Source organism: Podarcis cretensis (genome assembly GCF_951804945.1).
Source record: "Podarcis cretensis genome assembly, chromosome: 3".
Lineage (NCBI taxonomy): Eukaryota > Metazoa > Chordata > Lepidosauria > Squamata > Lacertidae > Podarcis > Podarcis cretensis.
This window is the reverse complement of record NC_137172.1, coordinates 29,957,133-29,974,660: the sequence shown is the minus strand read 5'-3', so window position 1 is coordinate 29,974,660 and position 17,528 is coordinate 29,957,133. Positions and strand designations below refer to the sequence as shown.

The following is a 17,528-nucleotide window of genomic DNA, read 5'->3' as shown; positions in this document are numbered from 1 at the left end:
AGTATCTGTTAACAAATATTTTATATTGTCCAGTATAAGTCACTTCTGATGGGGAAGTGGTATATAAATTCTGTTAATGAAATAGATAAAAGCATGAGCAAAGCGAGCATGTGGACCATCCCTATAACTTCCAGTTGGCTACCTGTTCAGTAGACGTGAGAAAAGGCCCCCGCAGAACTCCTACATGAAACTAGAGTGCTGGGAGAGGACTCTGGACCAACCAAGATCTTGTTCTTGGTCGAATGAGTTCTATATTTTGATATGCAGGTAGGGTCCTTTTCACATGGGCCAAATGTGAAGCCGAACAATTTGGAACCCGAACGCCGAAAACCTCGAAGTAATTGTTTCCATTTTCGAACGTGCTTCGGAAGTCAAACGGCTTCTGCTATGTGTTTTTCCATTTTTTCAATGGATTTTACTGACTGTCCATTGATCCTCGGTTTTCGAACGTTTTGGAAGTTGAACAATCTTCCGGAACGGATTACGTTCAAAGACTGAGGTTCCACTGTACATCTAAACTTGGCCACAATGTGCATGGTTTTTTTGTTTTCTGCAGGAGGTGGGGGAGTGGGAAGTAAATGTGGTCCTTTCATTACAACTAAGGCCAGTAGGAGATAATGGAATTTACTGGGAAGAAAATTCAAATTTTGTTATATTAAATCAGTTGTAACGAGACTATAAGAACCCGGGTGTTCAACTACTGCTCTTTGTTCATACCCAGCAAGAGGCATTTTTAAAAAATAGAATCAGGGAATTATTAAAGCTATGGTTTTCCCAGTAGTGATGTATGGAAGTGAGAACTGGACCATAAAGAAGGCTGATCGCCGAAGAATTGATGCTTTTGAATTATGGTGCTGGAGGAGACTCTTGAGAGTCCCATGGACTGCAAGAAGATCAAACCTCTCCATTCTGAAGGAAATCAGCCCTGAGTGCTCACTGGAAGGACAGATTGTGAAGCTGAGGCTCCAGTACTTTGGCCACCTCATGAGAAGAGAAGACGCCCTGGAGAAGACCCTGATGTTGGGAAAGATGGAGGGCACAAGGAGAAGGGGGCGACAGAGGACGAGATGGTTGGATGGTGTTTTCGAGGTTACCAGCATGAGTCTGACCAAGCTGCGGGGGCAGTGGAGGACAGGAGTGCCTGGCGTTCTCTGGTCCATGGGGTCACGAAGAGTCGGACACGACTAAACGACTAAACAACAACAACATTTATCTTCTATGAATGTTAAACTATTTCTACGCATGCAGGCAGACAGGCAGAGACAACGCCTCAATCCATAATTACCTAAAACAATAGGCAGCATCTAGAGCACGCTTCCTCCGCCGACTGGACTGTTGCGACTCAACTCTGTAGGAGGGCAATAACATTAGCAGAAGATGTGGGGTCTTCCCACTGTTTTTTTTCCTACTGGGCTTTAAAGATTTCTCACCACTGGGATATGTGTAGTAGTCATCAATACCTTTAAAAAATACATTTTGGTAATAAATATTGTGCTGCTCTTCTGGAACAAATTATATAAACCAACTTTTTACAAGAAACTCGAACCACAGAAAAAAAAAATCAGAGGGCACTGGCATTGGGTGGGAGCATTTATTGCATGCTGATATGCATATGTAAATTTCATAAGAAGTTCTCATTATGTTGCTCGCTGTGGCTCCTTATACACCAACACTCATCTTTATTTTACTATAGTATGACATCTGGGTTGTAGAAACTACGGTTAGTGCTGAGCCCCAAACCATGATTGAAATGTGTTTGTAGACCATGCTTTGTAGGTTAGCACTAATCATGGTTTGGCATAGGATATCATGACAAACTATGGTTAGAACAACCCAGAAACGGAAGTTGGAACTGATGTACAACAGAAGACGGAGGCTGTGTGAATCCATGGCATGTTCCTAATGTGTCAAGCTGTGGTTTGGAGAAGTATCCAAACTGAACACGTATTCTGCCCTCCATCAGATAAAATAAAATAAAATGCAATTTCAGCACATAGCAATGCCAGGAGATGAACTATATCATAAACTTCATCTACATTCATGATTAGTCATTGAATCAGTTGTAATACAATATATTAAAGTTTTTTTCTTTCACAGTTACAACATGCATTTAGATATTTATTTAACTCAAATATTAACTCTACGCTTCTGATACACTCTACTAATCTAAGCTAAAAATGCTGTGCAGTCCAATCCTAAGCATGCTTACTTAGAATCAAGTCCCACTGAGCACAATAGGACTTACACCCTAATATGTATGCTTAGGACTGCAGTCTAAGGCTGAAAACAATAGTCTGACTCATTGATTTGTATGGGGTTAGATTGCACTAGAAGATAACAGGAAATAAGGCTACTGAAACCCACCCAGGTATCATCACTAAAGGAAAAACAACAACCCAATCTCTGTATACAAGCACACACTCATCCTTCCAGATCTCATTATTTGAGACCCCGTAAATTAAACTACATGCAAAAGCAGCAGACTTGGGGGTGAGGGCTTGATATAAGATGGACAATGGAATGGGGACCCTTCATCTTGCTTTCTCAGGCAATTTAAATTATCACTGAAATTGATTCCTCTCAATTTTGTTGTAATTTTCTGTTAAATCGATTTATGGGTTCCTTTATTGTTGCAAGATGGATTTTTAATTCCAGTCTATTCCACCCGGAAACACTCTTGTGGACTGCAGTTTTTTTAAAACATCTATCCACAAATGTTTCCTTTGTTCTCATTTGCTAGTACTCAATGACCACGACCCACTTGCTCCCACTTGATTCAGTTGACGAATCCACTTGGATTTGGGTGTGGAGCCGGTTAGGGATTTGCATCACGCTTCTGGGGAATCCCAGTTATCATCCAAACAATATTTGGCTTCAATAAACCTTGGTGTTACCATGAGCATTCCCTCTTAGCTGCACTGGAGAAATGTGGTGAGCTTTCTCTCAGGAAGGAGACCAAGATCATTCTTTCTACACACACACAGACACACACAAAATAAACACACAGAGCTCAATCTTTTCAATGAACTGGGTTTTTGTATTTTCCATGTACTGTAAAAACTCCTCTTACTTATCACATAACAATTTTAATTTTTATGCTTTGTCATTACCTGCAAATCTTGCCTCTAGCTCTTCACTTTTATTTGGGATGATATAATTATTTGAAGGCACGAACGTGCAACATGGACAGTGTAAACTTATCTTAAATCCAAGATTCCTGTCTGCAAAACATAAGGGAAGGAAGGGGAAATTGCCTTTAGATCCAGTGCAGACCTGAAACCATTTGGATTTAGCATAGGCAGGCTCTAAATGATCAAAGGCTTAGGATATGGTCACCTCGGTGGTGGAGCCACTCGTGTACTGCATCAGTTACATCGAAAGATAGCCACTCGCCTTCAGCTCTGGTTTTAACTACCTTGCTATCAATGTAGCGCTGCATAGGTGATGTTAGATCTTTGGTTTTCAGAACCTGCAAATGAGAAAAGACAACATACATTCTGTTGGTTATGGGCTTTCAGGATTTCACTGAGAAGAAAAACTAGCTCAAAACTAGTTCAAAACAAGATGGCAATGGTACAGAAAATAATTGCAGCACTCAACAGGTTACAAACAATCACATACAGTAGATATAGATATAAATACATTGAATGAAATTGGATTCCAATATTGAGCCTGCAAATTTTGATGTTGCAACCAGACCTGGTGGCATCCTGCTTTTCATCTGAGCTGCTGTGTATGTTCCTGTGTTGCAAATGAATATGGCAGGAAGGTTAGGGTTTTAAAGATCAGAGTAGCTTTAACTCATGGCTCCAAGATTCTTTGCTCATCCCAGAACTGTTTCCCTCCTGGCTCGATCTCTCTGTGCATTACAAAGAGGTAACAGAACTGAGATCCAGGCTTTCAAAGCCAGAAGTTACTACAAACCACAGCAAAGTGGGTTAGAATTTCATCATTGCCGGGACACTGGAGGAAAATAAAAGCACATTTCAAACCCAGACTACATCCTCTTTTACTTGTGTTGACCTGCTTTACGTATTTCTGATATAACCCAGAGTGTGTAAGTTTTTCAAAAAGCATATAAAATTCTCCACAATGTGACTCAATAAGATCTTGGAAAATAAAAACGCTAGTCTTGCTTTCACTGATTTATTGACTAGCAGAATGTCCATCATTAAGACATGACCTGCTTAGCTTTAACAGTGTACCAGCATCTCTGCCCAGGTACCATTTTCCATTGCCCAGAGCCAGATTTAGTGGCAGGTGCCCAGGTGACTGCCAAGGTGCCAGGCTTGCATTGCACAGGGCTTGGGAAATGCCTTTCATGGGCTAGATACTCCCCTGTCCAGTGATCAGCTGAGGCAAATACTACTAACAGTTTGAACCATGGTTCATTCATTTACATCCCATCTTTTTCTCCAAGGAACTCAAGGCATACATGGTTCCCCACCTTCTCATTTAATCCCTACAACAACCCTGTGAGGTAGGCTGGAGTGAGAGGAAGTGACTAGCCCAAGGTCACCAAGTGGGGATTTAGACCCTAGTCTCCCAAACCGTAGCTAACCATTACAGCACACTGATGGGAAAGAGACAAAGTGAGTCAGGGTCTCCGACTTTCATTTTTTTAAATTAACCACACTTTCGTGTGCTGTCCAAACCCTAATTTTAACCGTGGTTTGTTAAAACAAGCCAATTTCAAACCGCAGTTTGTCGAATTCAGGCAGAATGAAATCTAAAAAGGAAACAAGACCTTCCCACCTCTGTCTCATGACTGCATTGGAAGAGGAGGTGGGGAACAGAACACACCAATCCAAGGCCCACAGCTGCTCGTTCTTGTCAAGATAAACCATGGTTTGTTGTGACATCCCAACTTGCCCAGTGCTTTTGCTTGTAAAACTGGCAGTACTGACCTGCGCTGTCAGTGTCGCATTGACATGTTTTAACTTGCAGGAAAAAGTGCAACATCCATGGATGCAAATTTCCCATCTTATGTGGCAAGGGAAGTATAATGAGCTACAACTGCAATACAATGAAATACCAAAATAAGATACAGTGGTACCTCGGGTTACAGACACTTCAGGTTACAGACGCCACTAACCCAGAAATAGTACCTCAGGTTAAGAACTTTGCTTCAGGATGAGAACAGAAATCGTGCAGCGGTGGCATGGCAGCAGCAGGAGGCCCCATTAGCTAAAGTGGTGCTTCAGGTTAAGAACAGTTTCAGGTTAAGCACAGACCTCCAGAACGAATTAAGTTCTTAACTCGAGGTACCACTGTACTTTAAAGCTGAATAAAGGAAGGGCGACAAACTGGTGCTGCACCAAGTACCTATGTGGGCAAAGCAGGGTTAAATAATAATAATAATAATAATAATAATAATAATAATAATAATAATTATTATTATTATTATTATTTATATACCGCCCTCCCCAGCCGTAGCTGGGCTCAGGGCGGCTAACAACAATAAAATAGTACAACATATCAGTTCCATCTAGATCTCAGTAATACATGCCAAGTCACCTCCTTCATCTACAATCAAAAGGTGGATGCGTGAGACTTCATTGTGAACCAATAGAATACTAGCAGGCACAGCAGCCATTCCACAAGGTACCTGCCTAATGGGATTGCCTGTAGGCATCTTTTTTTTTTTTTTTATAATAATTTTTATTATTATACATTTATAAAGTTCCCTCCAATTCTTCGTTCAATCCCGCATACAACAAATCATAATTATTTTTTGACTTCCTTCAACGTCTCTGACAATCATCCGTAGTTACACCTTTAGTACACATTCCCTTCTTTCGTATTGCCATTTTTCCTCCTTACTCCTATTATTTCTCATAAACAATACTTATTTTCTTTTTTTACAGTGCCTCTTTAAATCCCGCTAGCGTTGTGTTCACACCACATATATTTTTCAGATAATCCACAAATTTCCCCCAGTCTTCGATGAACTTTTGATCTTTAATATATCTAATTTTCCCAGTTAATTTGTCCAGTTCTGCATAGTCTGTCATTTTTAGTCTCCATTCTTCTATCGTCGGTATTTCCTCTTGTTTCCACTTCTGAGCCAACAGGATTCTGGCTGCCGTTACCGCATACTGGAAAAGCTTACAGTCCTTTCTTCTGATGTCCTTTCCTACCATACCTAAAAGAAAAGCTTCGGGTTTTTTCGCAAAAGTATATCTTAACATTTTTTTCAACTCATTATAGATCATTTCCCAAAAACTTTTCACTTTCTTACATTCCCACCACTGATGAAAGAATGTCCCTTCCTTATCTTTGCACTTCCAACATTTGTTATCAACCTTATACATCTTTGCTAATTTTACAGGTGTCATATACCATCTGTAAAACATTTTCATCACATTCTCCTTCAGTGTGATACATGCTGTAAATTTTAAATGCTCTTTCCACAATTTTTCCCAATCTTCAAATTGAATATTGTACCCAAAATCCTTTGCCCACTGTATCATTACCGATTTGACCTCTTCATCTTTCGTATTCCATTCCAGCAATATCTTATACATTTTTGACAGAATTTTGTACTCATTGTTTATAATGTCCTTTTGGAAATTTGATTCCCTTTCCACATAACCCTTTTCCTTCAGATCTTTTTTAAATATTTCATTAACTTGGTAATGGTGCAACCAATCGTAAACTAGATCTTTAACTTGTTCATATGGCTTCAGTTTCCATTTTCCTCCCTCTTTAACTATCAGTTCCCCGTAAGTGGCCCATTTATTTCTCATATTGATCTTCTTCACAGTTATTACCTCTAACGGGGACAGCCAGTGTGGAACTTTTGGTTCCAGTATATTCTTGTATCTCTCCCAAACCTCTATTAGTGAACCCCTGAAGATGTGGTTTCCAAATCCTTTGTGAACCCTTTTTTTATCACACCAAAGATACGCGTGCCACCCAAATCTGTTATCAAATCCTTCAAGATCTAATAATTCATTATTTTCTAACTTTATCCATTCTTTTAACCAGCACAGACAGGCTGCTTCATAGTATAGTCTCATATCTGGCAGGGCGAAGCCTCCTCTTTCTTTTACATCCGTCAGTAATTTAAATTTTATTCTAGGCTTCTTCCCCTGCCAGATATACCTTGAAATCACTTTTTGCCATTCTTTAAAAATTCCTATACCCTTTAATATGGGTAAGGTCTGAAATAGGAATAACATCTTTGGTAGCACCGTCATTTTTATTGTGGAAATTCTTCCCCAAAATGATAATTTCATTCTGGCCCACACCTCCAGATCCTTCTTTATTCCCTTCCATACCGGGATGTAATTATTTTGGTATAGATCAATATTCTTGGCTGTCACCCAAATTCCCAAATATTTAACCTTTTTCACCACCTCTATCTCTGTTCGTTGTTGCATTAAATCGATCATCTTTTGATCCATATTTTTTACAATCATTTTTGTCTTTCTTTTATTCAATCTGAATCCTGCCACCGTACCAAATTTGTCCATCTCGTCCAGTACCTCCTCTATACTTTCTACTGGTTCTTCCATAGTCAGTACCAAATCGTCGGCAAAGGCTTTAACTTTATACTCATTTTGACCTACTGCTACCCCCTTTATTTGTTTGTTTTGTCTAATTGCATTTAGAAAGACTTCCAGAACCGTTATAAATAATAATGGCGATAACGGGCAACCTTGTCTTGTTCCTTTAGATATTTTTATATCTTCAGTGATAACATTGTTCACTATTAATTTTGCTCTCTGTTCTGTATAGATTGCCTTTATGCCATTGAAAAACTCTTGACCAACCTCCATATGTTCTAAATTCTTCAACATAAATTCCCAAATTATGTTGTCAAAGGCCTTTTCTGCATCCACAAACATTAGAGTCGCTGGTTTATCACACCTATCAGACAGATATTCTATGACATTAATTATAGTTCTTATGTTATCTCTCAGTTGTCTGCCTGGTAGGAAACCTGCTTGATCCTTGTGAATAATCTTTATTAATATCTTTTTCAGTCTCTTTGCTAGAATTCCTGCAAAGATCTTATAATCTATATTCAGAAGCGAAATAGGCCTGTAATTTTTGACTTGTGTTAAGTCAGAGTCTTGTTTTGGGATTAATGTTATATATGCTTCTTTCCACGTTTCTGGAATGTCTCTTTCTTTTAAGATATTGTTCATAACGACGGTCAGTGGGGTCGTCAACACCTCTTTCATTTCTTTGTAATAACTTGATGTAAACCCGTCTGGTCCTGGGGCTTTCCCTCTTTTCAAGTCCTTTATCGCTTCTTGTACTTCTTCTTTTTCTATTGGGGCATTCAGCTGGTCTTTTTGGTCTGTCGGGATCTTTTGCACCATTTTCTCTCTTAGATATCTTTCTATTTTCTTCTTATTATTCCTTTCTTTATTTTTATATAATTGCTTGTAAAAGTCCAAGAATCCTTCTCTTATCTCTTTCGGGTCGGTTGTCTCTTCTCCCTTTATCATAATTTTATTGATTGTATTCTGCTCCTTTCTTTTTTTCAGTTGCCACGCAAGCCATTTTCCTGATTTATTTGCTGATTCAAAACTTTTCTGTCTTAGCCTTTTGATGTTCCACTCAACTTCTTTGCTTAATATCATCGCGAATTGTGTTTGTAAAGTCTTTATTTCCTGCTTTATTTTCAAATTGTTAGGTTTTTTGATCAATTTTTGCTCATAGTCCATGATCTGTCCTGAAATTTCTTTTATCCTTTTTTCCTTATTGTTTTTCTTCAATGCATTTTGTTGGATCAATAAACCTCTCATTACTGCTTTGCTTGCGTCCCAAACAATACTCATTTTGGTACCTTTGTCCACATTGTCCAAAAAATATTCGGATAGTTTCTTTTGCGCTTTTTCAACCATCTTCTGATCGTCCCACAAATTATCATTCAATCGCCACCTAAATGATCTCTCTTCAAAGCCTTTTAGCTCCAATTCTATGGGATTGTGATCTGAGATCACTCTGGCTTGTATTTCAATTTGATGAATTCTTGGTGTCAGTTCGTTCGAAACCCAAATTTGATCTATTCTTGACATTGACTGATTCGATTCTGAATAATGAGTAAATTGCTTCTCCAAGGGGTGCCTGAGTCTCCAGATATCAATCAAATTGCAGTTCTTCATCATCGTAAAAAACGTCTTAGGCAGTTTCCCTTCTTTATTCTTTGCCTCTCTCAGTCTATCCATTTCCAATGATACCACACCATTCATATCTCCCATTATTACAATTTTTTGGTCCATGTACTCAAATAGTTTTTCTTCCAATGATCTGTAAAAATCAGTCTTATTTCCATTTGGTGCATAGATCCCGACAATTATTAATTTCTCGCCTTGCCATTTGATTTGGACAGCTATGATTCTCCCTTCTTCATCTTTGAATAATTGGTGAGATTCAATTTTATTTTTAATGTATAGAACAACACCTCTCTTTTTGTCTTTATCCGAGGATATAAATTCATTCCCTAATCTTTTGTTGATCAAAATTTTTCTATGTCTTTTTGCCACATGGGTTTCTTGTAAACATATGACATCTAAGTTTTTCTTTTTTAGAAATTGTTCAATTCTGTTTCGTTTCCTGTAGGCATCTGAGTCTCCCCACATAGTGTCCCCACCTTAGTGCCCCATCCCCCTACCCACAACCACCATTATGGGTACCACTACCCCTCCCTCTGTCTCACACCCAAAGTACAAAATGATGACCTCATGCAAACTTCCGTAACCTATACTGTAGAAGATGAAGAAGAGGAGGAGGAGGAGGAGGAGGAGTTTGGACTTGATATCCCGCCTTTCACTACCCTAAGGAGTCTCAAAGCGGCTAATATTCTCCTTTCCCTTCCTCCCCCACAACAAACACTCTGTGAGGTGAGTGAGGCTGAGAGACTTCAGAGAAGTGTGACTAGCCCAAGGTGATGCTTACTTGGTTATATATCCAACTATTTGTGAGCAGTGTATGATGAGAAAACAGAGTTCAACTGTACATTCTTTAAGGTCACCAAGGTGAGCAAAAATCCCCAGGTATGCGCCACTGATAAACAGACATGAATGCAACCACTCGTGCTGACTTCTAAGTTACATCAGCCACACCATAAACACATAAACAGATTTTATACGCACAGGGGTGGGGAAAACATGTTCAAAACAAAATTGGTAAGTTTAACTTGCTAGTACCTTCGTCTACCATCTTAATTGCTAAAGGCTGGCCCATACCACACCTGGGTTGCAGTGGTTGGAGCACTGGACTATGATTGGAGCAGATCCTGGTTCAGCTGCCCATTCAGCCCTGAAGCCCATTTGATAACCTTGGGCCAGTCTCTATCTCTCAGCCTAACCTGCCTCAGAGGGTTAGAATCATGGAAGTGTGGAGTTGGAAGGAACCATCTAGTGCAACCCCCACGCAATGTAGGAATCCTTTGTCCAACGTGGGACATGAACCATGACCCTGAGATCAAGAGTCTCATGCTCTACAACCCAAACTATCCCAGCTGTTGTGCAGATAAAGCAGGGGTGGGAGAGAACCATTTATGTTTCATGGAAGGAGGGGAGAAACTTGAGGTTTCAGCTCTGGTGTCAACTAATCCTATGCGTTTGCTTCTCTCTTCTGGGAAAGTGACTCAGGTTGTCCATCACTTACTGCAAAGCCACTCCAGCACATTTTGCACGGACGTCATTCAACAGGGGTTCAAGCAGGCCTTTTTAGGCAACCAGGCCTACCTGCCAAACCCTCCACGTCCTGCTCTTCTGTCGGCCAGCCTTGCGTAATGGTGTGCGATTGCAAAGGGGAATGGCATTGCAGCCACGGAAGCCAACAGGGGTCTTTCCCTTGGCTTCAACAAGGTTTGGATCTGGCAATAATTGAGAGCAGAATGTGGTCCTTATAAACTATTGTACGAGGTGCAGAGTTCTTGCCAAAATACAAAAGGTACATATGACTTGCCAAATGTTTTAAAGCCTATAGTTCTGTGATCCGCTTCCTGAGAAATTGCCAAGCACGTTCATCATGCAAGTTTGCAAATAAAGAGTACATGCTGCAGACACAGACCAAACCCAATTACGGCTTGGGTGGGTGTAGCAGCCACATTAGTTCACACAGTCACAACAGGGTTGCTTCCATCCTCTGCACCCATGTTGAACAATAGTAAAAACCAGACATGTTTTTAAAAATTGAATGTTACTAGCCCTCATGACTGTGAGAAATGGTTTTCAATGTGTGCAGAGATCTGTTGACAAACTACAATGGGCTGGTGGGTTTCCTGTCCCCATCCACAGCTCGTTTCTTTCTTTGGGTGCCCCATCTTTTCACTGCCAGCTCTTAATGCTGGCTGTTATGAATAATACACTTCAGGGCCTGCTATCTGCAAGGGTAACACTGCATATACAGAACTGTTCTGTGTCAGTCTTTTTCCTGGAGCGGACAGTCTGATCAAAGAGCCACATTTGCCAACAACATCCCATTTTCATTGCCGGCTACAACACTACAACACTGTCTAATTTTAGCCTATTTTGGAAATGATAACTCTCGATATTGCCAAAGAGTGTGTTTAAGGGGCAGGTATATGGTATATGGAAAGTGTGGAGAGCAATAAAGAATGAGGAGGGGTTGCAACTGCAAGGCTGTATCCTTACACATGACAACTACCTGTGTGGCAGAAAATGTAGGCAGTGGTACTTCAACAACCATAGCACATCAGTAACACAATCATATGGGCTGCTCATATGTTACCAGGCCAAGTTCAATGTCAAATCTTGGGTCCAGGACATCATAAGGCCTGTTTGGTGCCTTATATCCCTGCCTGATCACTGAGATATTCAGGGGAGTCACTGTTAATAGTCTCTCATGGGTCAGAAGCACAGCTCGCATCCACCAGAAACTGTGTATTCAGATTTGTGGGCCTAATTCTCTGGATTTCTCTCCCGGCTGTGATCACACAGGTCCAGAGGTCAGAGCTTTCCAAACTTTTCAAGTTGGTGGCACTTTCTGGACAGGCATCGTTTTGAGACACAGTAATTCAGTTTTGCATCATTTCATGACACAGTAATTCAGTTTTACATCATTTCATGACACAGTAATTCAGTTTTACTAGCAAACCGGAAGTGAAACGAACCCTTTCCAGCTCCAGGAGGAGTGCGGGGAGCGTTTGTGCGACATACCTACACACTGCAGCTGACATACTAATGTGTCGCGCAACACACAGTTTGAAAAGCTCTACCGTAGGTGCCAGTTCCTGGGGGCGGAGGCACTTTGGGCCCCACATTATTCAGAGGGCTTTTGGTTCCACCCTCTGCCTCCATGCGTGACATCAGGGCCCCCTCAGTAATCCTGAGAAGCTGGTGCCTCTAGACAGGTCCCCTTCCTTTTGAACACCAGGTGTCTGATGAAGACTTTTAAAGATTTCAACAGGCATTTTAAGTAAGCTTTTCTGGTTTAACAGTACATTTTAACAAATTTTATCATTTGCATCTCTTTTGTATCTTCCTTGTACACCACTTAGAAACAGTAGAATCTCGACTTACCACCGCCCCTACTCAAGAACAAATCGACTTGTGACCGCAGCAAACCCGGAAGTAAATACTGGGTTTGCCGTGATTCACGTACGTGCAGAAGCGGCTTCTGCCATCTGCACATGCTCAGAAGCGGCTGCCACTGTCTGTACACACACAGAACGGCGCTTCTACCAGCAACCCAGATTGACTCATGAACGGACCTCCGGAACAGATTCTGTATGTGAGTAGAGGTTCCACTGTATTGTATAAATTTGCTGAAACTGATAATTAATCAAATAAATACCACATGACATCAGTGTTCTTCCATGTGGACTAGGTTATTTCTCACTAACCTCCATAATTTGGTACCACCCACCCACCCACCCACCCCAACAAGTGGAGATCCATGCAAAACATTTTCCTTAATCATGTCGCAGGATAATCTCATAGTAATGGAATGAGTTATCGATTGTGGGAGGTCATTGCAAAGAAGTCACTAACCATCTGGCTTTGGAGTAGGCAATATTATGCCCTCCAGATGTCATTGCTGGACCCCAACTCCCATCATCCTTTGCCTGCATGGCCCATGGTCAGGGATGATGGGAGATGTAGTTCAGTAACATCTGGAGGCCACCACATTGGTTGGCTGCTACCTCTGATCTAGCTAGCAGAGCAAAATAATGTCTACAAAGCTGGGAAGACTTCCCAACAACTCGCCCTTGTTTCTGTCTTCTTCACTTTACAGTTCAGCACAAAGCGGTCTCAGTACCGTCAAGCAAAAAACAGACAAACAAAGCTTCACCCCAGGAAAATGCCGAAATGCTCGGTGCAATTTCCTGAAGTTGAGGGAGATGTCGAGATTGTCAGGAACGAAGATGTCATGCAAAGCAAAACAAATAAACCTCGGCAAAAAAAAGGCATGAGCATTTAGCTGTAGCTCGCCTGAGGCATGGTAGGTTTTATTAAAACATCAAGCCATAGAAGGCAAAGCCACTAAACTAGAGCAAGCCCTCTTTTTTGTTTTGTTTTTAGTGATGCTGATTGACACACTTCTTCCAATATCTGGAGGTCACCATTCAGTGCCATCGCATCCCAACATGAGAATTAATAAATAAACTAGGGTGATAATTTGATGCTAGATTTTATGCCCTATATAAAGCCTGGTGTGGAATGGCTCTTGCACAATCCTGTCTTGGCTTTCCTCTAAGTCACACACATTTGCTGCAAGAAGACTGAATGAAGCCAAGAGACAGAGCTTAGTCATCAGCATTTTGGTGACAAACAAGTGAGGCTACACAAGAGGAATCCTGTGGACAGCTGCAAAGTCTCACAGCTGTATTAACACCAATATCTTAAGGAGCAATAGTAGCAAACACTTAAGATGATCAATGGGTGCAACCAGCAATCTTGATTTCTAGACAGATGTCAATAAACAAGGCCCCTGTATAGCATGTCTAATTTCAGCTGGTAACTTATTCCAGAGGGCTTATTCTTCAGCAGCCTGTGTCATCTCTGCCTCTTGGCTGCCCTCCTCTCCAGCCCGCACTTCTGCCTCTGATTCTGGATTGCCCTCTGCCACAGCCTCTTCCTGCTCACTAAACCCTGTTACTTCTTCAGATTCTGACCACTCATCATCGACCCATCACTGATCCCCTGGCTCTGAGCCTTCTTCTTTGTGGGTTCCCCAGCTGGTGCCCCCCACCAGCGGGTGGCGCAGTGGTCTAAACCACTGAGCCTCTTGGGCTTGCTGATTGGAAAGTTGGCGGTTCGAATCCCCACCACGGGGTGAGCTCCCATTGCTCTGTCCCAGCTCCTGCCAACCTAGCAGTTCAAAAGCACACCAGTGCAAGTAGATAAACAGGTATCACTGCGGCAGGAGGGTAAATGGCATTTCTGTGCGCTCTGGTTTCCGTCATGGCGTCCTGCTGTGGTTTAGTCATGCTGGCCACATGACCCGGAAAGCTGTCTGTGGACAAATGCCAGCTCCCTCAGCCTGAAAGCCGAGATGAGTGCCGCAACCCCATAGTCGCCTTTGACTGGACTTAACCATCCAGGGGTCTTTTACCTTTACCTTTTACCTCTCACCACTCCTCTGCATCCAGCCAGTCCATTCCTTGCTGGTGCAGAGGAGAATTCAAAAAAATATGGCCCCCACCCACTCCCAGCATAGAGTGGTACAGTCCATTCTACAACACCCACCCACCAAACTATTCCACCTTATTCTGCTCTTTGTGGAGCCCATCACGCAATCATGCTCTCCTGAGCGGTCTCTTCCCGTCTTTATTTGAGCAGGATCTGAAGGAATCTGGTGATCCGAAACCCACACCAGTGTAACTGAGAGCAGAAAAATGCCTTAAACCTTTTGCCTCCTCAAGTCCTTCCTTGTAATATAATGTCCCCCCTGGGATCCGAGCTGCCGCTGGAAGCCCAGTGCAGCTCAATGCGTCCCCCTCTCCTCCTCCTTCCCTGTATCATCGCATTCCTCCCTTCCAGCAGCCTATCAGGTACCTAAGCAGGCTAAAGCCTCAGATAACAGTAGTAATAAAACCCAGAATTTCAGCTCCATTCCTCATGATGCTTTATGATGTGTTACCAAAACATGGCACTGTTTCCATAGGAAGTCATTTGAACACGTTATTGTTTTATAGTCTGTAGCTAATAAACTGCCATAAAAACAATCTCGCTGCAACCACTCCAAACAACGGATAGGATTTGTGCCCCGCTCTGCTTCCTCCCTCCACCCCACAGCTTGTCCTACTCTGCCGGGGTACCCTTTCAGGATGCCTATTCATAAAAAGAAAAAGAAAAATGGGAGCAGAGGTTTATTTCTAAATACAGAAGCACCATAATAAAATAAAGATGTGGTGAAGGCTACCAAAGGGGCCGCCAAGTCGACGGGTTCAAAGACATTCCCACAACATTCAAATTTTTATCTGATCAAATTCCAATAAATCCCGCATTTGGCATCAATCTTTCAAAACATAGCAAGAGACACTGGTGGATGCTTGAGCTTGTTTGTTTAATCATTTTATTTCCCTCCCCCTTCCCTCTTTTAAAGGACTTTTATCCATCTTATATTACCTAAAGTCTTGGTCTTTTGTTAGAACTTATGTTGAGTACAGTCTCTTATGTTGTTGTTTAGTCGTTGTGTCCGGCTCTTCGTGACCCCATGGACCAGAGCATGCCAGGCACTCCTGTCTTCCACTGCCTCCCGCAGTTTGGTCAAACTCATGCTGGTAGCTTCGAGAACACTGACCAACCATCTCGTCCTCTGTAGTCCCCTTCTCCTTGTTCCCTCCATCTTTCCCAACATCAGGGTCTTTTCCAGGGAGTCTTCTCTTCTCACGAGGTGGCCAAAGTATTGGAGCCTCAGCTTCAGAATCTGTCCTTCCAGTGAGCACTCAGGGCTGATTTCCTTCAGAATGGATAGGTTTGATCTTCTTGCAGTCCATGGGACTCTCACGAGTCTCCTCCAGCACCATAATTCAAAAGCATCAATTCTTTGGCGATCAGCCTTCTTTGTGGTCCAGCTCTCACTTCCATACATCACTACTGCAAAAACCATAGCTTTTACTATACGGTAAACTCCCGTTAATGGGAAGAGACAAACACAGGAAGGCTCTTTAATACATTTTGGTTTCCACTGGACAGTTTACTATTATGAGGGACAGGGGAATTCTGCCTGGATGGAGCAAGCTTGTTTTCTCCTGCTCCGGAGGGTAGGACCCAAACCAATGGCTTCACATTATAAGAAAGGAACTAAACATCCATAATAACTTTCCATCAGTAAGAGCTGTTCGACAGTGGAATGGATCTCTTCGGTTGGTTGTGGACTCTCCTTCAGTGGAGGTTTTTAAGCAGAGCTTCGGTGGCCACCTCTCTGTCTTGGATGCTTCAGCTGATTTCTGCATCATGGAGGCTGGACTAGATGACCCTTGGGTCCCTTCTATGATTCCTTAACAACAATGCTATGTAGCTCTGAGGCTAGAATGACATATTGGGACTGAAATATGGCTGCCAACAAAACAGTCTCCTGCTAAATCTGCTTCATTGGCTGATGACTGTGAAACACATTGGCGATGATGTCATGGCATAGCATGATGATGTCATGGCAGGCATGTTTCTTGAGACACATTCTCCTATATCATCCATGCCGGGCCCTTGTCTCACTGTTAAGCTTGTCCCACTGGGTTGTGACATGTGCAACAGCTACCTCTGTTGTGAGTCCCTACCTATGGAACACCCTACTGCCAAAAGAGCAGACTACAGACCCTGATAGATTTCCACCATCAAGGGAAAACATTCCTATTCTACCAGGCATAAACCAGCGAAGTTGCTTTCTGTTTTCAGTAATTTTAGGATGCTCTGGGGTGTTTTTTTTAAAAAAAATAGTTTTAAGGGGTGTGCATAATAAAATTGCAAATAATACACAGCTAAAATCCACAAAGATTATTAGAAAACCAAATATGCATAAAATAATCATCATTAAAGCAATTAACATTAAAACAAAAAAAAATTGGTAAAATGTTGAGAATGAATACAGGTAACTAATTCATATGTCTGGTTAGGCTTTAAAAAGGTTTTAGGTGCTGAAACAGTCTAAAGACTGATTCCTTGAAAATGTGGAATGAACATTATTTGGCACTTGTAAAAGGGCAAGTTCTGCAGGCTGAAATTGGTTGAGAAGGCACGTCTTTATATACCAATAGTAAAACACTCAACTTGGCCCTGTAACAAAACAGCAGCCTGTGCAGATCTTTGAACAAAGGTGTAATATGCTGACAGAATCTTATTCCTGTCAGCAATTGGGCTGCAGCATTTAGCATTAACTGCAATTTTAATGATAGTTTTAACTGGGGTGTGTGTGTGTGTGTGTTTAAATGATGTTTATTTTATGATATTCTGGAAACTGCCCTGAGATCATTATAAGTGATGAAGGGTGGTCTACAACTCTAGATAAGGAATAAATAATATATATTACTAAACATTACTGGAGGGAAAAGGAGACATAGCCACTGTTTTTGGTGATTGTCATAACATCTTGTTGCA

The 17,528-nt window shown here is 41.6% G+C and overlaps 1 protein-coding gene across 1 annotated transcript in view; it reads right to left on the bottom strand.

Annotated features, from left to right (window-relative positions):
- Window positions 1-17,528, bottom strand: part of TGFB2 (transforming growth factor beta 2) — an 87,557-nt gene that overhangs the window by 3,983 nt on the left and 66,046 nt on the right. Inside the window, exons 3-5 of the mRNA XM_079968887.1 lie at window positions 3,337-3,469; window positions 3,111-3,221; window positions 1,286-1,460 (exon numbers count right to left, since the gene is read on the bottom strand). Coding sequence (XP_079825013.1) covers window positions 1,286-1,460; window positions 3,111-3,221; window positions 3,337-3,469 — 419 coding nt within the window. The remainder of the gene's footprint in view (window positions 1-1,285; window positions 1,461-3,110; window positions 3,222-3,336; window positions 3,470-17,528) is intronic.